The sequence below is a fragment of the Gossypium arboreum genome, chromosome 10 (assembly GCF_025698485.1).
Source record: "Gossypium arboreum isolate Shixiya-1 chromosome 10, ASM2569848v2, whole genome shotgun sequence".
Taxonomy (NCBI): Eukaryota; Viridiplantae; Streptophyta; class Magnoliopsida; order Malvales; family Malvaceae; genus Gossypium; species Gossypium arboreum.
Window position 1 is genome coordinate 118,248,759 of NC_069079.1, and position 27,163 is coordinate 118,275,921.

At 32.1% G+C, this 27,163-nt stretch overlaps 1 protein-coding gene and 3 long non-coding RNA genes across 4 annotated transcripts; 1 reads left to right on the forward strand and 3 right to left on the reverse strand.

Moving 5' to 3' along the window:
* Positions 1-8,761: 8,761 nt before the first annotated feature.
* On the forward strand, positions 8,762-10,650 carry LOC128281636 (uncharacterized). Its single transcript, XR_008271886.1, has 3 exons — positions 8,762-8,819; positions 9,941-10,176; positions 10,328-10,650. It is a non-coding gene; the product is annotated as an uncharacterized LOC128281636 (long non-coding RNA).
* A 255-nt stretch (positions 10,651-10,905) lies between these two features.
* Positions 10,906-14,787, reverse strand: LOC108480674 (uncharacterized). The gene is made up of 9 exons (XM_017783753.2): positions 14,660-14,787; positions 14,443-14,553; positions 14,215-14,260; positions 14,052-14,109; positions 13,180-13,275; positions 12,614-12,667; positions 12,482-12,547; positions 11,655-11,733; positions 10,906-11,173 (listed from the first exon to the last, which is right to left on the reverse strand). Exons 1-9 carry the CDS (start codon positions 14,717-14,719, stop codon positions 11,096-11,098), a joined length of 648 nt encoding a protein of 215 aa, XP_017639242.1. The 5' UTR covers positions 14,720-14,787; the 3' UTR covers positions 10,906-11,095.
* A 6,116-nt stretch (positions 14,788-20,903) lies between these two features.
* Positions 20,904-21,667, reverse strand: LOC108484333 (uncharacterized). The gene is made up of 2 exons (XR_001871237.2): positions 21,459-21,667; positions 20,904-21,198 (listed from the first exon to the last, which is right to left on the reverse strand). It is a non-coding gene; the product is annotated as an uncharacterized LOC108484333 (long non-coding RNA).
* Positions 21,668-25,807: 4,140 nt separating this feature from the next.
* LOC128282635 (uncharacterized) lies at positions 25,808-26,610 on the reverse strand. The gene is made up of 2 exons (XR_008272978.1): positions 26,364-26,610; positions 25,808-26,004 (listed from the first exon to the last, which is right to left on the reverse strand). It is a non-coding gene; the product is annotated as an uncharacterized LOC128282635 (long non-coding RNA).
* Between the last annotated feature and the right edge of the window lie 553 nt (positions 26,611-27,163).

Sequence of the window (27,163 nt, forward strand, 5' to 3'; positions counted from 1 at the left end):
CATATGCAAAATGGATGGTATGCATAATATATATTCGCCCGTTTTGCAAATCTGTCCTTTGTTTCACATCGAAGTAATCTGTGCATAATGTATTCCCCATTTTCATCTTCAATTGGCTTTATTAAAATGCTCAACTACAATCAATGTTTTCCGTTCTAAAAGACAACATTATCGTGTGCAATTGCAATGTTACTTATATGCAACAGTATATTACACTAATCATCATTGGCAAATCCCATGTTAACGTCCCTAAACCTTGTATTTTAACATTGTGTTATTACATATACAAGTGCTTAAATTGCATCTTTATTTACTTTGCAAATATCATAGCCTCAACCTAACTTAATAACTTCAAGAGTTGATAAATGAACGCAAATAAAATTAATTGAAATATCATTAACCATCAATTTGTCAAAAATTACACGAAGAAAAAAGAACATGACGTTAACGTGGCAGATGAGTACTACAACCTGATGGATGCCTATTTCAAGGCAGATTTCATCACCGTGGACCCTTGTTTGGTGCATCATTTCCCCACACATCGGTTGTTTCAAATGCAGGTCAGAAGAACTTTATCTACTCAATTGTTTGCCTTATCAGCGATACAAGGGATGCAATGGCTAAGGTGTAGTCAGGCTCAACTGATTGAAAAGCTATAAAAACTCCAAATTTTTCAAAGTTATTTCCATCATTGGAGTGGGATGTAAGCACGAAATAATCTCTCACCATCATGGTACAATGATCCAATAGGATGGTAGGTAGAAAAGGCGGAAAAGCTAAAATGTTGGAACAGTTGTTGGAAAATATGGAAATCACATATATAATAAGGTTAATTACATATTATTTACTATGATAATAGATGATCCTAAATTAAAAGCGATCTAATTTAGTTAAAGTTTTTAGGGCTTTAATTATTAAATAAAGTATGGATCAAATATGTGTAGATACTCTAGTAATTGAATTCTAATTAATGATGGGCTAATTAGGAATTAGGGCTAATATGCCAAAGTTATATATATTAGGGTTATGGTCTCTAAAATACACACAAGAAATATTATCTGAATTTGTTCTGTGCTAATTTGGAAGATCAAATCCCCAAGATAAAAAAAAAACTTCAAGGAATTCATGGATTCAGGTAAGTTTCTGCATCTAGTTTTATTCTTAATTTATTCTTTATGATTTGACATGATAGATCTTAGTTTATTAAGTTTTATTTTAGATTTATTTTACAATTCTAACAACAGTGGCTCCAAGTATGATCCCTTAGTTGGGACCGAAAAGATTAACATGACACTTGCGCAATGATGACACGCATGGACCAAATTTTTTCAAGTAAAAGTTGGATTGAAAATTTTGTGATTGAGCAGCATCACTAAAAGTCTCTGCAAATGCTTGCTTTCATAAAGACATTATTCAATGTAGCTTTGGTATGTGTTTAGGATCTGTTAATTGGTCGCTCTAGTGACCATTGTAATGTTCTAGATCCGATCAGACTTCTGGATCGTCTTTAGGGTGTTGCATGCTAACCACAACATGCATATCCATGCCCGTGTTTGTTGAAGCAAGCAACAACTATTGACCTAGTCGATTGCTTTACAAGCAACCCTGGTAAGCACCCTATACAAAGAAACATGGTATGGACATTATTCCCAAACTTGTCTAGTAAAAATATTCCTCCTATCATCCAAAGCATCCAAGCTCTAGTGTATTGATCCATCTCCTCAATAGTTGTATGAGACGGAGGGGTCATTTCGACAAGCTTCTTCGACTACATACACTTCAACCGACACCCATCTAATTCCTTCGACATTTCTTTTGACGACATGCCATCTTAGCAATAGCTTGCACTTGTCTTCTTTTTTATGCCACTAGGTCCTATCATAGCCTTTCCATTTATAACAACCCGATTTTGGACCTAGTCGGAACAGTGGTTTTGGAACAACTAACCCGAGGTAGGAAAAATTATTTTTAATACTATTTTATGTGTTATAGCATGTTTATATGAGTGCATGAAATTTTTGGTGAAATAATTTTAGCGATTGCATGCTTCATTTCAAAAAAGGACTAAATCGTATAAGGGACAAAAGTTTTATATCATTAGCTAAAGGTTTCAAATAGCTAGAGAACCAAAATTAGGGATCTTTAAAGAGAAAACAAGCCTTTATTAATGGCATGGCTGGCCATAGAGACAAAGAAAATCAAAAAGTCAAAATTAGATGAAATTTGGTGACCTATTTTAACTGGTAATAAGATTAAAATAAAACAAAAGACTTCATCTTTTCATCCCTTCTTTTCACCACCAAAATTTCAGCTATTTTGGGGGTTTTAAAGCTTCAAAATTTCAGCCACTCTTTACCCCTTACAAGTAAGTGATTTTGATGGTCTTTCTTGATAATTTTTGTACTTTTGGGACCCTTGTAGCATAATCTAGCTATTGAATGGACTATTTTGAAAAATAGTTGAAAGTATAGGGTTTTTCTATGAGATAATTCATGTTTTTTGTTGAATTTTTATGGAAGAAAATGAATCTTAGTTGTTAAATAAACAACTTTTGTGAAAGAATTTTTATTAAAACACCAAAAAGTGGACCATTTTGTAAAGATGACAAAATAAGTGATAAGTATGAGTAATAATTCAAATTTTGGGCTGCTTCTAGTATAAAAAGAATTTGGCTAGGCTTGGTTAGTGAGAAAATTTGATAAAAATCGATTTACGAGCCTAGGGATAAAATAGTAATTTTGTGAAAGTCTAGGGGCAAAATGGTTATTTTTCCAAAATATGAATTATGAAATCAATTGATTAATATGTTGATTAAATTAGTGAATTTTGATCATTTTAGATCAAGAAATACAAAATCCTGACCTAGACCGGAGAAAGGCTAAGCTAGTAGACTAAAGCCAATTAGTCGTCCACTTTTTGTATACCAAGGTAAGTTGTATGTAAGTAAGGCAACTTTATCGTTATTAAGTGTTGAATGATTAATTTTGCGAAATATAGTTGAAATTGCTTATGCCGATTGAACCTAGGAATAGATTGGATATATATGCCATGACATTTGGGGGGATATGTGTACTAGTGTAAGACCATTCTGGGATATGGCATCTGTCACATTTCGTGTGCCAGTGTAAGACCATATTAGGAACATGACATCGAAAATGTTATGAGAGACCATGTTTGGAACATGACATCGAAAATGTTATGAAAGCCAGTGTAAGACCATGTTTGGAATTGACATCAGCATTGATACCATGTTTGGAATTGACATCAGCATTGATTGTGTGCTAGTGTAAGACCATGCCTGGGACATGACGTAGGCCACAATATGAGAGCCAGTGTAAAAACATGTCTGGGACATGGCATCGGCCTCAACATGTGAGCCAATGTAATACCATGTCTGGGACATGGCATCGGCAATGAGGCGAGAGCTAGTGTAAGACTATGTCTGGGACATGGCATCGGCCTCGACATGTGAGCCAGTGTAAGACCATGTCTAGGACATAGCATCGGCAATTTACCCTCTTGTACAAGGTTTATCGGATATCCTTTAGTATTCCAAAGGATTTCACAGGTTATTTTTAAGGCTTATCATAAAGATATGGAATGATATAATCATGTTGTGAGTGGTACAGGTTTTTATTCAAAAATTATGAGATATGAGTTTAGTTATGATGCCTTAATGGTAAGAAATACATGAGTAAGTTCTACCTATGAAAATGATTTCGGGATGATTTTGAAATTCCTTGGTTTATATTTGTGATGTATAAGTATGTGGTGATATCTATCTTTGTGCGCTCTAGAATGTTGTATTGGTTTATAACATGCAATGTGTCTAAATATGCGTGGTTGACGTTGTTATTTATTTACATGTAACTTACTAAGCTTTATGCTTACTCACTCTCATTTTCATTTTCTTATAGTGCCGTCAAGTTAATATCGGGAATCAAGGGATGCCAGAGGCATCGATCACACTATCACCTGAAGCTTTTGGTATAGCTAGTTTAAATGTTTTGAGTATGGCATGTATAGGGACTTGATCTTTTGTTTAGTGCCATGTTAGTTTAGCCATAAGTGTTGGCTCATATGGATGTGATATTCATTTTGTATAGGCCATTAATGTTGGCTAATATTATTATTAAATGCATTTGATGAAAATTCTCATGGTTGTGGTTGTTTTGGTTATATGTGTTATGCTTGGAATGGTTTTGGTTGATGTTGTGTAGGTAGGTGCAAGCAAGGGTGGCAAAAATGCCTAGTAAATAGCCTTGTTTTTGTCCACACGGGCATATGGCTAGACCGTGTGTGACACACGGCTTGCCCCATGGGCCTATGGTAAGGCCCTGTGTCCCTTGCACCTAAAGTTGGAAAAATAAAATGCCTAGTAGTAACCACACAGGCGGAGACACGGCCGTGTATCCCAACAGTGTGGAGGACACGACCTAGTACACGAACGTGTACCATGGCCGTATGCCCCTAAAGGGCTGTTAATGTTAGAAACAGAATGTCAAGGTTTTTACACAAGGGCTGAGACACCGACGTGTCATGGCCGCGTGAGGAAACGGGTCATAGACATGGGCGAGTGTCAAGCTGTGTGAAAACCCCTGTAGGTTCAAATCAAAAAATAAATTCGCACGGGTTAGGGACACGGGCGTGTCCTGATATGTTCAGGCCGTGTGAGCCACACGGGCCTTCAACATAGCCATGTTAAGAAGACAATGGGCGTGTTACCCTTCCACACGGGCGTGTGTCCCTGACTGTTTTGAGATTTTATAAAGTCTTCTAAAGTGCACAGATTTGTCCCAAATAAATTGGAACGAAATTTCATAACTCGAAAATGTATGGTTGCATGTGTTTAAGATCAGTAGCACCTCATACCCTATTCCAATGTCGGATACGGGTAAAAGGGTGTTACACCATTAATCAACAGGACAATTATTAAAGCAGCATCTTTAAAATTGATGATGGCTTCCACACAAGGCAAATGGAAGGTAAAAGTTTTTGGTCTTCATCTTTCGACCAAGGCCACAACAAATTCAAGAATGTCATGAAACTTCTCTTATTTAGAAGCCACATAAAGACTGACATCCTCCGAGTGTTCCCGGATACATCCATTGGGAGCTGGGAACTTTAAATTCTATCAGGATAGGAGAATTTGATCTATTAGTTGTTCAAAAATCACAAACAAATAAGATTATAAATTGAAAAATCTAAAAAAATATTTCAATGATAACTAATTTAAAAAAAAAAATAACTCAGGAGTTTACCACACATTATTGGCTATGTAATCAACCATTTTCTCCTTAGAATATATTTAAATAACATTAATTGTTTTTTAGGGTTAAATAGTTGGAGAACTTAAAAGTTAAAGAGTTTTAAATAATTTTGGGTGAGAATAAAAGAAGATCGATTGGGTTTTAATATAGTGAAAGTCGACAATCATGTGAACCAACTTCCACTTTTTTAAATGCAATTAGTTAGGCGAAAGAAAAAATAAACTCAACACTCATTTTTGTCAAGATACCATGCATGTATTTTACATGTACTTCCTTCTTTTAACATGCAATATACAAATTATTATTATGTTGATTTGACAATACACTAAACTCCACACTTATTTAAAATATGAGTTGTGCTTACATTCTAATATTCAAAGCTTGAGTCTCATCACTTTTTTAAAATATTTTTAAAAACTTATATAAAAAATTTTAAAATAAAATGACAATTTTATAAGATTATTTTTCATAAACTTTTGGAGCTACAAAGATAAATATTAATACTGAATAATGTAAACTCTACTATAGTCATTTCTGTACATTCAATGTACTCTACGGATAAAGGAACACATAGAGTTGAATATAGTAAACTAAGAAATTGAAAGACTTTGGTTGAAATTGTCGTTTGGAAATTTCTTGAAAAGCTAATCATATGTTCTTTTCTTCATCAGAACAATAAGACCGTTATACTCATTACTAAACTTGTTGAAGAGATGAAATATAATCAAGGTATATCTTTTTTTATCAAAAGTTGAATTGATCATCAGAAGAAGAATCAGGTCAAAAATTAGTACACACTCTGGAAAAATAAAACTTCCATCGAAGAGAAGCAAATGGAAGGCTTTCATAAATTTTGTCTTAAAATCGAGAATAAAGTTTTCATTCTCAATAAAAATATGCTCCATTCTCATAAATGGGGATCAAACCCCAAACCACATTATTAAAAGATAAGGTGGACTACCACCTCGCGGTTAAAAAAAAACCAATAACCTATACAATTATTTTCATCTATCTATGTACTGCATACGAATACTATTAGAACTATACAACAAATTCAGACTAATACAGCCCTCAATTTTTCCTATAACTATGTCCTTTTTACTATCCAAGTTTTAAAAGACCAAGTTCCGCTCCTGTTATTTATAGTATGTCAATGCCAAAAATGCATTTCGACACAGCTGAACCTTTAGGCTTTTTCTAATAGCTTTCTTTGAAAACCATCTCACTTCTCTTCTCCAAATACTGGGCCTTCTATTAACACCACATCTAGGCAGTACATCAACCTACATTGCACCTAAAAGAATATGCTTTCAACCCTACAGGAGTTTACCTTAACATTTCTCATCATTCATCAAGCCCCATTTCTTAAGCCTTGTTTTCATTTCCAATGTGTCCTTAACTCACATTTTGCCTTTTATTACATAGGACTTCTCAACCAGACTTAATATTTATAGTATACTGACCAGTCTTAGAAGGAACCCAAATAATCTCATCTTCTCTAATTGTTTCTCCATTGTTCTTTTTAACCTCATTCCAAGCTTCCTAAGTGACATCATTCAAAGGGTTGGGCAACCTCTATCTTCCCTCTCTCCAAGCCTCACTAACACAAGCTACTCTTCTAACTTTAGTATCCTTGATACTGATGTTTGGAAATAAATCACTTATATCTTTACCATTAATCCACAGATCGTACCAGAATGAGAAACTCTTCTTAGCCTCCAAATTATAGTGTATATATGGCATGAACATTTCTCTTAATTATAGAATGTTTTTCCAAGTCCAATTGCTACCCACAGGCTTAGAAATACCCCATAATCTAAGCCTACAAACCTTAGTTTCAGTCACCTAAACAACCCACAATGAGGTCTTAGAAGTAAGAATACTACAACTTTATTCCAGCTTACTAGATTTTTTTACCCCGAATCCACCTTCATTCTTAAGTAAATTGTTGAGGTTTATTTCTGCCCCTCTCCTTCGGAGCGGTTCTTCCTTATTTATAAGACATGTTTCCCTAATGTGACATGATAAGGAAGTAGTTAGGTGTCATATATCCTAGACATGTCTTTTTAACAGGATTTGCACCTAAGGGTCATCATATGTGTTCGTGTGTCCCCAACGAGGCATGTTTGCATGCCTTCCTGGCGAGAGATCGATATAATGCCTCGCAAGGTTGCAGGGTGTTCCAACCAACAACCTTGTGAGGTGAAACTTCAGCACCTCGCAATCTTACAAGGCATTACATCAGTCTCTCACGAAGAAGACATGCGAACACGTCTCATGAGGGACACACGAGTACATATGGTGACACCTGGGTGCAAATCATTTTAGAAAGACACGTTTAGGATACGTGTCGTCTTAATTTATATGCATGACAATTAGCTACCTCCTTAACATGTCACATTAAGGAACCATGTCTTATAAATATGGAGAAACAGCTTCCAAGTAAAGGGCCAGAAACAAACCCCAGCACAAACATCTTTTCAAGAAACACAACATTTTTTCCTCTTATATTTACCGCCAATATAAGTAGCAAGCTTCCAACATAAGAGAAATATTTAATAGCCCAACTATTAATTCTCACTGAGATCTTTTCCATTAATTCTTAACAGTGTTCCTTCTTTAATCTACTAGAAATAAGAGAAATGTCTAAATATATACCCCGATAGATGAAGAATTTCATGTTTCAACTCACCTGAACCACCAGAGAAAATAAGATAGCTTTTACTATTTTTCACATGCAATCTGGAGGCAGCATGAAAGTGCTCCAACATTTCCTTAAGGCAAGGAGAAACCGACACACAGTATTTGTTAACAGAGTTTGATCTACCCTTACATATTGACTAAATGCAGCCCTTATAATGATCTCCATTGTTACAATCACTTACTCAAAATAATCTCATATACCAATCATAAAGCTCTCCAAATACTTTCAACCTTTTGCGATGTTTGTTCATTGAAAAATAAATTCTTCTGACTATAAAAGCTTTTCTAAAATACGGAAAAATTATTCCTGTTTTTAGGAAAATGTCTTACCCTTTTATTTTTTATAAGACATTTTACAATCAATTTCCTCTTCACATCCTAGCACTTGCTAAACGCTCTTCTCCTTCTCTTTCCTCTTCCCCCTTCGTTGCGACCCTGACCTAGGATTCATCTCTGTATTGAAAACAAATAGCAGTTTGGTTGAAAAAAAAAAGCCCTATCCATTTTTAGTCTTTTCAGAAATGGAACTCTCAACAATTAGGTGATTTTTTTTGTTCAATTTCTTCGTCTATTTCCCTTCAGCAATTTGCCACTTCAAGCAAAATCAACCGATTCAAGTTTGAAACTCAATTGTCAAAATGGACGGATAGACAATTATATGAGAAATAATGAGAAATTAAGAACCATTTTGGAATTATATGATTTGTTTGCTTGCTTCTATTTGATTTTTTTGTTTGTTTTTAATTTTAATTGTTTCTAATTCTGCTTGTGATAGTTAGGTAATGTAATGGCAAGGATTACTCTATTGAAAATGCAAAAGCAGCTCTGTGTTAGTCTTCTCTTAAGGTATTTTGGACATAAACATTGCTTTGTTATTGTTATTATTTTAATTTTGAAAAAGGAATTACTGTTTTTGGATGTTGTAACTTTCATGCTTCTCCCTGTGTGTTTGTCTTTGGGATTTGTTGAGCTGATTCTTTCTTGTTAGCTACATGGCTATTCTAAATAGTGTCATTATTGAGATAAGTGGTATCATGGTTCTTGTTGCGGCTTATGTGGTATTTGAACCTCTGATTTTGATCAATAAAGATCTCTTCTACCTTCAAAAATAGATGAAAGAAGCTTAAGTGTCCTTGAATTATATATTAATATAATAAGACCATTAAAATAGACATTTTCATTTATTCATTTGTGCTTTCATAAGTTTTACTAGTCTTGTGATTTTTTAAGCTTTATTATTCATGTGGATTGATGTATTTCCTTACTATAAAAGATTAATACTTTTTAGGTTAGATTTAGCAAACATAAATTTTGATTCTTCTGTTGTCCGTTCAAGTGTCTAGTTGACTTTACCTTCAGCATCACTTTTACATTGGTGATTCATTTTTGTTTTGCTGCACATGCAAAGCATTAATGTGTAAATTGGTTACCGCATCTGTGTTGACTTGATTTGAGTTCTAGGAACCCGCTGGAAGTTTTGATGCATGTAGAATTTATCTAGTAGTTTTACATTATTAATCCATTGATGTGTGTCTGTGCATGTTTTTAAATAGTAATGATTTGAGTTCAAGGCAAATATACTAATTATTTTACATTATTAATCCATTGATGGTAGTTTTACATTATTAATCTATTGATGGTAGTTTATCTGGTATTTTTACATTATGCCGGTATTTCAAGGCAAATATACTAATCATTTTTGGCAATTGAAACAAGCTCTCTGTGTCATGTGCTTGATCATTGAATATTATGGTTTGAAGTGTTGAATATAATCTTTCATGGTTGAACTTGATTCGCAATTTTAACATTTTCTTGTGCTATCAATTCGCTGCTTGTAATAATGGGATAAACATATCTTTGTTAGATGTTGATTGTTCCTAAGTTGTTATTTCTGTTGCTTAATTCTTTTTACCGTTTTATGGATTTTTTTGGTTGAATGATTTGCTATCATTCTTGTTATAATTTAGGTCGATGTTTCATGCAGCAATGTTGGATGCAAGACAATTTGGGAAGAAGTATGGCATGGCTCAGTGCACTAGGGATATAAGTAGAGCTGACTGCAACAATTGCTTGTATACTTAGCTAATGACATTTAGAGCCACAATTGGAAATAAGAGAGGATGGGAGGTGTATGGATGAAGTTGCAGTATCTGGTACCATGATTATCAGTTCTATTCAAACTTTTCCATCACTGCAAATGATGGTGAGTTGCCATCGACTTCAATCATTGTTATGTTTGTTTCAAGTGTCCACCACATAACTTTTATTAATTACTACAATCCTAATAATTACTACAATCCTTGAAATTATTTTGATACAAATGAAATTGAACCCTTTCTGTAATACTAAAACAGATGCAAGAAGATTGTACTTGCAAGGAGTTGCAATTGGCATAACAATGGCGGGCCTAGTGTTTATATTTTTGCCATATTCATTCATTGGCTATTCAATCATGTTGAGGTCAAAGCTACAGTTGACGGCCAACATGGTTAATTCGATTGATGCAGAAAGGTCAACAAAAACCATATATACATATTCTTGTGTAATTTACTTTCTTAGGTCAGGGAATTTCTTATTGTAATTTATTTTTTTCTCTTTGAATCTTTTCTTTGACACCATATATCAATATTTAATTTGATGTATAAAATATAAAATATAAAGTTAATAGATACAAAATAAACTTAGTTAAACAATAAAAGATAATAAATTCTTAAAATGTATGCTTCATTTTAAGTAGTTTTTATGAAATATTTTCAAAAATTTTCCAAACAACAAAAATATTGTACACATACAAAAAAACCCTAAATTTGAATATTTAAGCTGATTTAGACTAATACTGTTAAGATTTAATGTGGGTAATTAAGAATTCAAAATTTAAAACAATTTTTTTGAACAATTTCATTATAAGTTCTGATAATATATGCTCTTAAAATTTTAAAACAAGAATATTAGCATAGATATTATAAAAATTAAAAACATTCAATCTACTGTTATTTTTACATGAACGTTCTATCATCTACAAAGAAATAAGAGTATATGAAACCAAAATCATAAAGCTACAAAAATTTCATAGGATGTAAGACAGCCCAAAATTGAAAACCGGTGAGAACCAAAAAAATAGCCTATGCCCAAAGCACTGTCACGACCAAAAACAGCGTCAAAGCCAGCCCAAAACAAAATCCTACAATCACCATGGAAGCCTGGAGACATTTTGAATGGAATCAGATTAAGGAATAAAAAACTGGATCAGACCAGCTGGTTAAACTGAATAAAATCAGGAACTAGTGGCCAGTCCTGTCCACTAGCTATAAAAACCGGATAAACGATGAACCAGCTCAAACTGTATATGGTACCGGTAAAACACCAGTTTTCTACATTTTGTTTGGTACATAATACAAATGGGGGAAGGGGAGATAACAATTATAGGGTTTAAACCCTAGTATTTGTAATTGATATGTATGGTTTTAATTTCTTAGTTTTATACTAAGGATACTAACGTTAAGCCAAATTCATTTTCTATTAATTAATAACTAATTTTATAATTTTATTTTACATTAAATAAGTGTTTAAAGTATTTAAACATTAAACAAAATAAGAACATAAAACCGTTGAAGCTCTGATCTATTTTTTAAAATATTAAAATACATATGCTTGCTAACCTAACGAGATAAAGTCAGATACCTTTCCCTGAGATTCAAACTTTAATTTGAGAGTGAACCACGACAATCCTCTGTCTACAAATGGGGCAAGAGCAAGGGCCCTGCAATAAAAGCCCAACAAAGCATTAAATGGTTTTAGATGGAGAACAATTTACTTTAAAAAGTGTGGAGAAAAGAAATAAATTTATTTGATTGATGGCTACCTAGGATTTTAAATGAAAATCCGCTGTAGTGATCTCATATTTACAGTTATAAGAGATGGATAGAACAGTTTTTGAACTTATGATCACTCAACAAGAAGCATCGAATAGATACACCCATGTTGCTTCAATTCTTCATTTTAGTTGAAATACTTGTGTTGGTCACATACTCGTATTCAACACACACACTCAAGTTTGAGTAACATAAGATATGACAAAGGCACAACTTGGCATAAGCTAGATTGTCGTAGGTTATTAAAATATAATCCACAGCACTAAGAATGTCCAAACCACTGTGTAGAAATGACCCATTTCTATAAGAGAGGTTCATCCTCCCCACCCCCATCTCCAAAAAGATGTAAAATGAAAGAATATTTTAAAAAGTTCCTTATGCTTTTATGTTCTGTGTATGTTCAGACAATGATCTTAAATTTTCTTTAACTGAGCCAAAATACATGACATATAATTCGCTGCAATAGGAGCATGAAAGACCTGCACTTAACAGTGTAGAAGTTGAACAAATAAAATAAATGGATTTAATTAAAACCAAATTACTTGCAATTGAGGACTAATCAGGAAGTATCAATTCTCTCAAAGATTCTGAACTAATTGATGTTTAAGGAGAGACATTGAAATTCTATCAACTCACCCGCCAGCTCTAACAAGCTTAGTCACTTGGCTTCCTGCCCAAACCATGGCCATAACCTTGAGAAATCTGCAAGGCAGGAGAATGCTCATATCATCTTTATTCTCATAAACAACGAAAAGGATGAGATATTACCTCTGAGCAGCTGCCATATAACCCATTCTACCAGGCACGGGGGCAACATAAAACCTTAAATGGAAGCAAAACCACTTCTTGTTACGTAACTACGTTATAAATGCATACGAGCACCTAAGTAGGATGACTAGATAAGAAACAGGAAACTTTTTCCATCATTACTCATGAAAAAACTGATGACAACAATGATGTATGGGAAATGGGAACCAGAGACATTGATGCCTTTTTTAAAATATAATGTTAGCCAAAATGTAGATGTACAAAAGAGTAACTTTGGTTTAGTGTGGCTCTTGTTAAATAGTTCCTATAAATGTTTATGCAACATGAAATCAGTCTGCCTCACAACAAAACCAAACATGGCAGATTAGATAATTAAGACACTGTGTCCTCAGTGAGTAGGAAAGGAATGATATAAATCAAATCCAAATAAAATTTTACATATGTCAACTGACTGGTGAATCAAAGTTATGAATGCTAAAAACTAATATTATAATAATACAATATATATGCCAAATGAAATCAAGCAAGGAAATCATGAGCTGACAATGAAGCAATAGTTTACTTACCAAACCAAGAGAAAGGTAATGAGGTAGTAAACTGTATTCAGGAGCCCATAAGACAACACCCCAGAAATTCCATATCGTCTCAACTTCTTCAACACACTGAGAACCGAAGAACAAGAACCAACAAAGAAATTAGCCCCACATATCCGCAACCCTCTTCATTTTATTAGACTTAAGGTTCATAAGTGCACAAAACAAAAGAAGTCAAGATGTCAAAGCATGGCATTGTGTATTGCTGCTGTTAAGATTAAAACAGCTCCTCCCAAGAGAAAATAGGTTATTTAGCATGGTTCTCATTTCTGGTGTAAATCTGTGTCATATGGTTAAATAATAATTGCATTTAGAGTGACATATCATTTAAAGAGAAAGAGAAAAAAGAAGATACAGAATGAATAGAAATCTAGCATGGAAGGATTTATAGTTTAAAAGCACAGTTCGCTGCTATCCAACAACAGTGCTCCAGCCAAAGCAAAATTAAGAAATTAATACAAGCATTCTTTATCAATCTACTCAAATCTAGAACAACAAAGTATTGCTATGCAAAACACAACAACAGAGATTTCGGGTGAATGGAAAAACATGTTGCTCAAATGCATGTATCAACTTGTTGGAGTCATTTCAAAATTAGTGATTATAATAATCTACGTTACTGGAACTCAAGGTGAGTTGCAATATGTATTTGATGCAGAAATAATCATTTTTTTAGAAGCTTTTTCATATATTCAGAGGATCATATTCTCATGTTCATATCCAAATTTTAGGAAAAGGAATAATTTGGGCAACATAAATGCAATAAACATTGTATTTCAATCAAAATTAGTATAAACGGGAGCAAACACAAATAAATAACTAAATAAAAAGCACGTAGTAAATACTCTTTAGATGAAAAAAACGATTCTCCTTGACTAGCCTCACTCTTTCCAGCCGTCGAACCTTTACATCGAACAAAAATAAAGAAGTTAAACAAAATCAAAAATAAAAGTATATAAATAAGCAAAAATCCCTTTATTATTAAGTGTCTATTTACAAATTCCATACCCTCATTGTTCGTTGAATAATTGCCGTCATCAGTTGGGCCATAAACCTAGTAACCGCAGGCAATAGAAAGAATACAAATTAAAAAATTAACAGAAGCCAAATACGATGAATTAAATTTGAAATTTAAACAGAGAACAAATCGAGCAGTAAAAGAAATTCCCAATTCAACAAATAGGTCATTATAATTATGAAAATATAAACACAAAATAATAACCAAATGGCGCTTACAATGTTGTTATCGCCGTTGATTGAGCAAGAGAGTTTCTTGGAATTCTGAGAGACAAGGCTCCTGGAATTGCGAATTCCAGAAATGCTTAAAAATGAAATCTCACTGAAACCCTAAAGAAAAAATGGAAATTATATTGGTATAATTGGAGATTAATAAAATGAATAGAACAAAAAATAGTGGAAAGAAAATAAAGGAAACGAAGAAAAGAAAATTTACACGATGAGGGTCAGGGATGTGGAGGACGAAGTTGGGCGTGAGTTTGAGCGAGAAAGACATGGCTTTTTACGGTGGATAAAATGGCGGGATTATGACATTTTTATTTGGGGATTTTAAATAATGATATCATATCAAAATAAATTCATCAATTTAACTAAAAATTGGAAATTTTATTAAATGATATTAAAATTATTTTAAAGTGGATGGAGATACTCTAAATGTATAAATCTTTAATTGTTCCTCGTATCCAAGTTTTTGTCAAATATATTAATTAAATTGAAATATTTTGGTTAGTTAATTGAATTAATAAAAATTATATTTTTTATTTTTTATTAAAATAAATATAAAACATATAAAAAACATTACTAAAGTTTAATTTTTTAATAATTCAAAATATATATTATATATAATATATTATCTATTTCCATTAATATAAAAATATTAGTTCAAAAATATATTGCTAATATAAAAAGATATATTATATATAAGATATATTATTTAATTTAGTTAATTTTCGATTTCGAACTGAATTAACAGATAATCAAAATTTTAAAAAAGTATTAACCGACCTCTAACCGAACTAAATTCGACCACCAATTAATTAATCGAATTAAACCGGTTCGGTCTATAATTTAGTTTTAACCGAGTTAACACCCCTAGATGCATGTTTGTTTTAACAAGTAATTTTCGGATAATCAAGCTCACGGTGTAATGAATTTGTTAAAATTAAGTGACCCAAATTCTTATTTAAATAAAATACGATGGAAAATAAAATAAAAGTAAAATCCATAAAACTAGACTTCTTTTATTTTATTTTAGAATAAGGTTTTTTAAACCTTATTAAACTTCATCTATTTTATATTGATTAGGATAAGGTGTTTAAATCCTACTAGAATATGGCTTTACAAGCCTATAAATAGACATAATCTATTCCTCTTGTATTGATTCAATTTTTCGACATAGTGAATTTTCTTCTCCTCTGCCCGTGGTTTTTTTTTCCCGTAAGGGTTTCCACGTAAAATTTATGTGTTCTTTATTTTTATTTTTTTATTTTTTATTTTATTTTCTTTTCACAAATTGGTATCAGAGCTTCCGAGTTATTCATCTCGATCAAGGTAATGGCGTCTTTGAAGTATAAAATTCCGCTGTTGGATCGCAACACCAGATTTGCGTTGTGGCAAATTAAGATGCAAGCAGTTCTTGCACAGATGGATCTGGAGGATGCCTTGCTAGGGATAGATAAGATGCCTTCGACATTAACAGATGAAGAGAAGAAGCGTAAGGATCGAAAGGCGTTAACACAATTACATCTGCATTTGTCCAACGAAATTTTGCAGGATGTGATGAAAGAGAAGACCGCCACTGCATTATGGAAGAGGCTAGAACAAATATGTATGTCGAAAACTCTAACAAGCAAGTTGCATATGAAGCAGCGTCTTTATGCTCATCGTTTGGAGGAAGGTGCGTCTGTACACAAACACTTAACAGTGTTTAAAGAAATTCTCTCAAACTTGGAGGCCATGGAGGTTCAAGATGATAAGGAAGATCTAAGGTTGATTCTACTTTGTTCGTTGCCCTGCCTTATTCAACCTTTAGAGACACAATTTTATATAGCCGCGAGTCTCTCACAGTTGATGAGGTTTATGATTCTTTAACCTCGTATGATAAGATGAAGCATCTTGTGGTTAAACCCGACTCTCAAGGAGAGGGTCTCATTGTTCGTGAGAGACAAGATCGGAATGTTGATGATGATCGTGGTAGGACACAGGAACAGAATCTTCGTGGTAAATCTAAAGGTAAATCGAAGTCTTCAAACAGAGGTAAAACTTGTAACTTCTACAAGAAGAAAGGGCACATTAAATCTGAAAGTGCTATAAGCTACAAAATAAGATTAAAAGGAGGTCGAATCAAAAGGAAAACAACCGAAAATTCCTATGAAGTGATGTTGTAGAAGATTACAGTGATGGTGAACTTCTAGTTGCTTCTATCAATGATTCTAAAGTAAGCGAGGAATGGATACTTGATTCAGGCTGCACCTTCCACATGAGTCCCAATCGGGATTGGTTTACAACTTACGAAACAGTGTTTGAAGGTGTTGTTTTGATGAGAAATAATGTTTCATGTAAAATCGCAGGTGTTGAAACAGTTAAAGTTAAGATGTTTGATGGAGTTGTCAGAACACTTAGTGAGGTACGACATGTTCCAGAATTGAAGAGAAATTTAATTTCGTTGAGTACTTTTGATTCAAAAGGGTACAGATATATAGCTAAAAGTGAGATTTTAAAGATTTCCAAAGGTTCCCTTGTTGTGATGAAAGGGCAAAGAAAAATTCCAAGTTATATGTTTTGCAGGGCTCTACTGTTACTGGTGATGCAGCTGTCGCTTCCTCTTCCTTGTCAGATGATGATATTACTAAACTTTGGCATATGCGCTTAGGGCATATAAGTGAGAATGGCATGGTAGAATTGAGTAAAAGAGGACTACTTGATGGGCAAGGAATTTGCAAACTAAATTTCTCTGAGCACTGTGTTTTTGGAAAGTAAAAGAGAGTTCGATTCACTAGAGGAATCCATAACACGAAAGGAATATTAGAGTATACTCATTCTGATCTGTGGGGGCCATCCAGAGTGCCTTCGAGAGGTAGAGCTAATTATATGCTAACCTTTATTGATGATTTTTCCAGAAAAGTTTGGACGTTCTTCCTGAAGCAGAAAAGCGATGTGTTTTCTGCATTTAAGTCTTGGAAAATTATGATTGAAAATAGACGGAAAATGATAAAATACCTCTGCATGCATAATGGCTTAGAGTTCGCTCGATGAGTTTAATAGATTGTGCAAGTCGGGGATTATGAGACACTTGACGGTTTGTCATACTCCACAGCAAAACGGCGTTGCAGAACGAATGAACAGAATGATCATGGAGAAGGTTCGATGTATGTTGTCAAATGCCAACTTATCGAAGTCATTTTGGGCAGAAGCAGCCTCTGCTGCATGTTTTTTAATCAACCGATCTTCATCCGTTGCCATTGAGAAAAAGACTCCACAAGAGGTATGGTCTGGTAATCCTGCTAATTATTCTGATTTAAAGATTTTTGGGTGTCCTGCGTATGCTCATGTTGATAATGGAAAATTGGAACCAAAATCCATTAAATGCGTTTTTCTTGGTTATAAAACTAGTGTAAAAGGGTATAAGTTATGGTGTCCTGAAAATAGAAAAGTTGTGATTAGCAGATATGTTGTTTTTTATGAAACTGCCATGCTACCTAACTTATCTCTTAAAGACTCTTCCAATAAAGAAAATCAAAAGCAGGTGGAGTATCAGATTAATACAGAGTCAACTCCTCAAGCCGGAACAAAAGTTGAGAATAGAGTTGCTTCTTCACCACAATACTCTATCGCCAAAAACAGAACTAGAAGAGAAATTAAACCTCCAAAGAAGTATGCCGAGGCTGATCTAGTTGCTTATGCTTTAAATGTGGCTGAAGATATAGATGCGAATCAAGAGCCATCTAATTATTCTGAGGTGGTTAGCTGTGAAGACTCAGAAAAGTGGATGTTTGCTATGCAAGAAGAGATGGAATCACTCCACAAAAACAGAACATGGGACCTTGTGAAACTTTCTAAAGGTAAAAAGGTTGTTCGTTGTAAATGGGTGTTTAAAAGGAAAGAAGGGGCTCCAGGAGTTGAAGAACCCAGATATAAAGTAAGACTTGTTGCAAAGGGTTACAATCAAATTCCAGGAGTGGACTTCACAGATGTGTTCTCTCCAGTTGTTAAGCATAGTTCGATTCGAGCTTTGCTTGGTATTGTGGCCATGCATGATTTGGAGTTTGAGCAGTTAGATGTAAAAACTGCATTTCTGCATGGAGAAGTTGAGGAGGATATTTACATGCAACAACCAAAGGGTTTTATAGTCTCAGAAAAAGAGGACTATGTTTGCTTGCTGAAAAAGTCCCTTTACGGTTTGAAACAGTTACCAAGACAGTGGTACAAGAGGTTTGATTCCTTTATGACTTCTCATGATTTTAAAAGAAGTAGTTTTGACAGTTGTGTTTACTTTAAGAAAAACAGTGATGGTTCTTTTGTGTATCTACTTCTTTATGTTGATGACTTGTTGATAGCAGCAAAAGATAAAGGAGAGATAAGAAATGTCAAAACCCAACTAAGTAAAGAATTTGAGATGAAAGATTTAGGACCAACAAAGAAGATACTTGGAATGGAGATTCTCAGAGATAGAAAAACAAGTAAATTGTACCTAAGTCAGAAGGGGTACATTGAGAAAGTTCTTTGTAGGTTCAATATGTAGAGTGCTAAGCCTGTTAGTACTCATTTAGTAGCCCATTTCAGACTTTCATCAGTTTTGTCTCTACAATCAGATTATGAGATTGAGTACATGTCGCATGTTCCATACTCTAGTGCAGTGGGATCTCTCATGTATGCTATGGTTTGTTCACGTCCAGATTTATCATATGCAGTCAGTGCAGTTAGCAGATACATGGTGAATCCCAGTAAAGAACACTGGAAAGCAGTTCAGTGGATTCTAAGATACTTACGAGGTACTACTGATGTTTGCTTACAGTTTGGAAGAACTAGAGATGGAGTCATAGGGTATGTTGATGCTGATTTCTTTGGAGGCCTTGATAAAGAAGATCTCTCACAGTTATATCTTTAAAATCGGAGGTTGTGCAATCGGTTGGAAAGCCACTTTGCGTCTCATATCGCTTTGTCTACCACCGAAGTCGAGTACATGGCGATTCATGAGGCTTGTAAAGAAGCTATTTGGTTGAAGGGACTTTTTAGTGAACTCAATGAAGACCTTCAAATCAACACAGTATTTTGTGACAGTTAGAGTGCCATCTTTCTTACAAAAAATCAAATGTTTCATGAGAGAACAAAACACATTGATGTTCGGTATCATTTTGTTCGTGATATTATTGCTCGTGGTGATATTATTGTGAGCAAAATTAGTACTCATGAAAATCCTACAGATATGATGACTAAGTCACTTCCTATAACAAAGTTTGAGCATTGCTTAGACTTGGTTGGTGTTCATTGTTGAAGTTAAACCCTTAAGGGGTTTTATGGAAGAGGTGAATAACTTGTTTATTAAGAATTTGTGTCAAGGTGGAGATTGTTAGAATTAATTGACCCAAATTCTTATTTAAATAAAATACGATGAAAAATAAAATAAAAGTAAAATCTATACAGAACTAGACTTCTTTTATTTTATTTTAGAATAAGGTTTTTTAAACCTTATTAAACTTCATCTATTTTATATTGATTAGGATAAGGTGTTTCAATCCTACTAGAATATGGCTTTACAAGCCTATAAATAGACATAGTCTATTCTTTTTGTATTGATTCAATTTTTCGACATAGTAAATTTTCTTCTTCTCTGCCCGTGATTTTTTTTCCTGTAAGAGTTTCCACGTAAAATTTGTGTGTTTTTTTTTTATTTTTTTTTCACAGAATTAAAAATCGAATTAGATTTCTTTAGAGTAATAAAACTCTTTAAATTACAATATTCGTAAAGAGAATCATAATGGATGTAAAGAAAAAGTATATTTTATCCAATAGCAAAAAGCTTAAACTAAGATTTCTAGATGAATAGGATGAAATATTAGTTCCTCTAACACATAATTTAAATGTGAGAATTTGTCCAATAAAAAAGGAAATAATGAATAAATTGATTGTAAATTATGAGATTTTGTGACTTTTGCTCATCGTGAGTAATATATTTTTCGTAAGGAAAAATAGAATTTTCATAATGATTGTAAATTTTGCTGATATCATTTGAGAATACAAATTATTGTTGTACCCAGAAATCAAACTTTAGTTAGAGTCATTAGCAGAACTAATCAAATGATTCTATTGACCCATTCAAAGAACTAAATATTTCACAATTATTAAATTAAATTTATTATAATAACCCTGATTTTCAAAAAATAAGTTCTATTGTAATGAAATTTTAGTTGATAACAAGTAAAAAGGTTGGAACCTTGACATTCCCTTTCCCATACCTTTAATTAAAAAAGAGAAGAAAAAAAAAAGTAATTCTGACCCTTCATACAAAGGCCAATTTAGTATTATTATTGCGGTTGAAATGTGCTTTTAAAAAATTAAATTTAGAAAAAGTGTTGTAAGAAAGAGCTATGAAAAAGTGTAGTTGACCAATTGGTATTATTGCTGCGATTGTGAAATGCTTTTTAAAAGTACAAGTTAGAAAAAAATGTTGTGGAAAAGAGTTATGAAAAAGTGTGTTTTGTTAATTTAAGATATTTGACATTAGTGTCAAAAATTACGGACGGAAATTAAAATGTTTATTGTTAAGCTCAATTTATGCCCAGCCCACACATATACAAAACTAAATAAAAAACAAACCCAAACTACAAGGCCCAAAGCATAAGCAAATTTCAGCAAACAAAAAACCCAAGGAGCTGCTGTTTTGCAACCGAAGCAGTCCCCAGGTACCGCACATCGGCGAATCTCCGCACCGTGCGTCACTCCACCTCCACGTAGGAGACGTACACGCCCATGAACCTACAAACAAGTGAAATAGGTTGTAAAATCGGCTATAAAAGCCTCAGAAATGTATTGTAAAAGGGGAACTTTTTTTGGTTTTCGCTTTCTTTTCAAGAGAAACGAGTTACGTTTTTGAGTACCATAAGCAAACTAAAATCAATAAAGATCAGCCAAGAATACTCCAAAGGTGACTATTTTATTTTTATTTTGTTTTTTATTTTATTATTCTGTTTTTATTTCGACACAAATACGAGGCAAAGAGAGAACGAGAGGCTTACCGGAGTTATATCACGTTCGCACCGTCGGTGGGCCTTGTCCCGTTTGTCGCGGTCAGATATTGGGGGCGGTTGTAGGCCAGAATATTAGCCTTTCGGCTGAGGGGGGAAATGGAGAAGCTGAGAAAGTTATAAGCTTTCAAAGTTTTCTTTCAAAAAGAAGACAAAAGGTTAAAATGTTTTTTAAAATAAAAAAATGATTTAAATAATAAAAAGTTGAAACAGCATGGGGAAGGGGAAAGGGATAGCGTGTTTTGACTGGGTCCACACGCATTTTACCCTTAAATGGGTAATTTATGTAGCCAGTCCTTTCTATTTGCGCCATTCTTGTTTTGACCCTATTTGGTTTCTTTCATTTTTGCCCTGAAATTTTCGCACCTTTCCAATTTAGTTCGTGCATGAGTGTTGCTTTTGGGGCTAGGAATATTTTCTTTTTTAGCCCTTATACCTTTGCGCCCATTGCGTTTTAGTCCTTTTCAATTTCAATATTTTTGTTTGTTGATTGTCTCTCGTAATTAGCTTTTATTTCAATTAAGTTTTTTTCTCCCTCATTTTGATTTATATAATTCATTATTTCTTTAAATTCATTTGGCATTCATTTCTTTTATTTTTTTATATATACATACATTTTAAATTACTTTGATGAATTACGTTGTTGTTTTTTTGTTTTTTAAATTATAAGTTTCTTTTTTAAATTTCTTTTATATAATATTATTTTAAAATTTTGTATGATTTTACATTTAAATAGCTCTTATGTGTTATTATACATATATAATTTATGATAAAATTAGCCCTATGCTAAATAGATTATTGCTTTCATGTTATTCTATATAAATGTTCTCTTTATATTTATTATATATATATATATATATTTTTTTTCCTCTTAAATTTATTATACGTATATATTTTTCCCCTTTTTTAAGTTGATTCATGTACAATTGGGTTCTTAGGAATCCTATTTTGATTGTATGTTTTGTTTGTTTTAAATACCTTCATTTTTTTATTTATTTTTAATCTTTTATGCATATATATTTTCTTTTCCTTATTTTTTTATTTTGATACAATTCAAGCTTTCATTCAAATTATTTACTTTATAATATTTATTTTATATTATTTATTTTATTTTTTCCCTATTTATTTTTTAAATTCTTATATTTATTACCTATTTAAAATTTTCTATAGTTTATATAGTTATATTTCAATTTTCTTTTCCTATTATTTATTTTATTTTATTTTAAAAACTTGTTATATTTTATTTAGGTGATTTATTTGAAACTTCTTTTAAAATTGGTTTCTTATGTATTGACCCTTGGATATAAATGGTGGTATTTTTATAATGTATGATGTGCTGTTATTGCATGTATTTTAAGTTGTTCCTTTATATTTCCCTATTATTTTAGATTATTCATGAGATGTTATTGCCACGTGTTTTATTCCTTATGTTATCAAGTTTTTTTAATAAAAATACATTTCATTTATTTATTACATTTCATTTGAAATTTTAAACAAGGCAATGTTCAGTATTTAAAGAATTCAAAGGATCGTGCTCTAACGTACTGGGTTTCATTTTCTTTGTTTGTTTTGAATATTCGAATATCCTCTTAAAGTTAAAACGCACGTTTTAAAGGCAAGATCACATTTGAGGGTAAAAAATGTTGTGTCCTAACGTACTGGATGTAATGTTTTACCTCAAGGTGAGATGGTCTTTAATACACATTTGAATTACCTAAATGTTTTAAAAGCCAATAAAAGGAGGATCGCATTTTGAACTCTGTCCAAATATTTAATTTTCTGCATTTAAGACACTAATTAATTGATTAAGTACCAATTTTGAGCGTGTCGAGGGTGCTAATCCTTCCTCGTATGTAACTGACTCCCGAACCCGTTTTTTTAAAATTCGTGGACCAAAATGTTTTATAAGGTGGCCTAATTACACCTCAAAAAGGATTGGTGGCGACTCCCAATTTTTGTTTTCAAAAGTCGATTCCCGTTTTTCAAAAAATGATTTCGACATTTATTTTAAACATAATGTTGAAAATTAAAAGTAAATCAATTTAGATAATATTTAAATAATTTAATATAATTATACATAAAATATATACTTTTTAAGTACTTTTTAAATATTTTTGAAACATTTTGTAATTTTAAATATAATAATAAATAATATTTAAATGATTTAATATAATGATATATGTACTATAAATTAATCGAAAATTTTAAATACTAATACAAATACAGATATTTTTTATAATTTTTATTTCAAAACGCAAAAATTAAAAGCATCTAAACTTCAAATTTTATCTTTAGGTAAAAAAAAAACATTTTTTTACTACACTCTCAACCTTATAAGCCGAAAGTTTGACACTATTTTTGGGTGAAAAAATTGCTTTTCCAACCTCAAAAGCATCCCCGTACGCGCCTAATGGACATCAATGTGATTTATCAACTTCAATTAAATTAGACAATAGAAAAGGTAATTATTTCGCTCACAACAAATCAGAAATTAATCTATCCCATACGAGTCAACTAGTACATGATTCGGGTTGTGACTTGCTAAAATTTTAGGCTTATTTATTAAATTCAAAGTAAAAAATGAGTTTAAATTTTTGTCCAGACTGTCCCTGTCAAATTAATTTTTATATTATTTTTATATAATATATAAAAATACTAAAAATATTAATATAAATATTTCCCAACAAATTAAAAATAAATAAAAAATATTTATAACATTAACATGGGTGTAACTTAACAAGCAAATGCCTCTAAAATAATAACAAAATTAATAATAAAACAAGAGTTATACAATATCTAAGTAATAATAACAAAATAATAATAACAAAATAGTAAAATGGTAGCAAAACAGTGAGAAAATAATAAAAAATAGCAGCAAAACAACAAGAAAACGAAGTTTTTTTTTTTTTTTTTTTTTTGCTAATTTGGCTTAGGCCAAAAAAGCCTTGCCCGAGACCCAGCCCATTTTTTAAATAGACCTCATTTTTTTTCTAAACTTATTTTTCGAGTATATATTTTTACCCAAACCCTCCCACCTTTCAACCGCGCAGCCTGGCCAATGGACAAGTCTAGAGTCAACCCACACACCACTTGATTCGTTGCCTTTCTTGTATACTAATACTTGCAAATTCTTAACGGTCTATTTAGACAACACAAAGTAATTGAATAAAAATGTAATCATTAGAGTAGTAATTATACCCATTTGTAATTACAAAGATTTGTACTTTCATAGGCATGTTTGGTTGAGAGAGTGTAATTGCATAATAATTTTCTATGTCATGTTTGATAATAGAAATTGTAAAATCATTTATATTTTTAAAAATATATTAATTACTATAAAAATATTGTTAATATGATAAAATAATTTCTAAACAAGTAACAAAAATGAAAATAAAATCATCATATGTATTATGTTAATATAAAAAGTAGTTGATAATATGATTACTATTAAAATGACAAGAAAAATAAACATCATACGCAATTTTATCTAATTATTCCAGTGCATGTTTGTTGGGTTATTCCCTTTTTAATATTTAACATATATATGCTTATTATCATCATCTGTTGGTTCTTAACTGAATTTATCATCATTTAAATTTGAATCTTTATCAGTATGATTATCAATATCTCCTTCTTCCATGTAGTTTTCGAAGTATAGATCATCTCAATTCCACTTATAATTGAAGTTATGAAATACGCAACATCTAGTACGATCCAACCTTTTTTTTTTAATGTTATAATAAGATGATGTTATTAATATGATGAATATTTTTTTTGGAACAGCAAGTGTCTTCTCAAGTATGTTTTGAAGCCTTAAATCTCTCAAACTAAAGAGTTCTGTGGTGTTAGTGTTTGTCACTATTCTCTCAGATGGTATCATACCCCACGATATGGTGTAAGAAAACATTTTGTATTTGCATAATTAGCATCAAACCTTATAGCATTCGGGTTTACAGTCCAAATAATTTGTAGTTTTAATTATAAAAACTTATCTAAATTTGATTTGAAGAACAACTTATGTTAGGTTATATCCCTTTATATAATACACAAACTAAGTAAAAAATAATATAAATTTTATTATATATAAAGGTTTTATAAAATGTCCAATAACTTTCATAACACTTCTTATAAATAATATATATTTTTTCCATAACTTTAGAAAATTATTTTTTATAAATAATGTTATAGGCCAATTTTGGGCCATTTTTTAAGATAACTCGGGCCCAGTTACATTTACAAATTAAACCCAATACAAAGTGGTCCACAATAGCCCATTAACTAAACCCAAACCCGGAGCCCAATAACCAACATCCAATACATTAAATCCCAAACCCTTTAAACCCTTTTACCCACAAGCCCACTTAACCCACAACCCAATACATTTAAACCCCAACCCGTTAGCCCAACTAGACCTAAGCCGAAGCCAGAAAACATAAACCCTAGCCAAACCTACCCCCCACTTGCCCACTTGCCCACTTGCGCCGCAACCACCGGCCAACCACCCTCTGACTCACCTGCTTCGCCGTTTGCCTATCCCCTGCAAGGACAAAACAGAAGACATGATAGAAACAATAAAAAAAGGGATGTAAAAGGGTTATAAAACCCGATTCAAAAACATTGTAAAAGGGGGGGACTTCTTCAATTCTTGGAAAGATAGTTGATATACAAATGCTACAATCCTAACAGAGGGAATATTTTTTAAACACCACCAACATCAGAGAATATCAAGAAATTGAAGAGCAAAAAAACTGAAAAGAAGGTTGACCCATTTTTCTTTCTTTCGATTCTGTTTCTTTCATTTTCATATTACAAATTTATTTAAAATAGCGAATAATAAAAAAGTAAAAGGAATTCGATCGGAGCCTCCGACGGTCGCGATAGTGGTGGATCCCTCACCATCGTCGGAATCGGACCTAGAAGGAAGCCGAAAGCCTCCTCCCTTCGGTGTATCTACGTCTCGGTGGTATGGCCTTTAAAAGGTGTCTGAAACCCGACTGAAAAATCCCCTTTTGAGCGACGATGGCCACCGTTCACGGTGGTGGAGCGATGACGGCGAGGATGGGCTTCTTTTGAAACCCTAGCAGAGCTCAAATAAACAAAAGGGGGGGTGTTCTTTAAGTATTATCATTATTTTTTTTCTAATATTGTTATTATTATTACTATTATTATTATTATTATATATTAGAGTATACTTCCATTACATATGCATACGTATATACTTCGTTATTTTTAGTTACTTTAATGTCATATTATTATTAGTATTATAATACTATATTTATTATTAATGTTAGTATATATTTTGGCATGTATGTATGTATATATATACTTTTCATACAGATCATCATTTCATTATTATTACATTTATTATTTTCACTACTATTATTTTTTATTATTATACATGTATCTATACATGTGGATATTTTAGTACTTATTATAATATTTTCTTATTATATTATTATGTATATTATTCTTTTAAATATTATTTTTCTATATATTATGTATATATTATATATATTATGTATATATCTAGTAATATTATACTTATATATATATCATGTATATACTTTAAATACAATATATTTTTTCTTTTTCTTTTATATTATCTCATGTATATATGATGTTATGTTTTAATACTATATTTTTAAATACCATCTATATTGTGTTTATTTTTTATATATATACTATATGTTGTATGT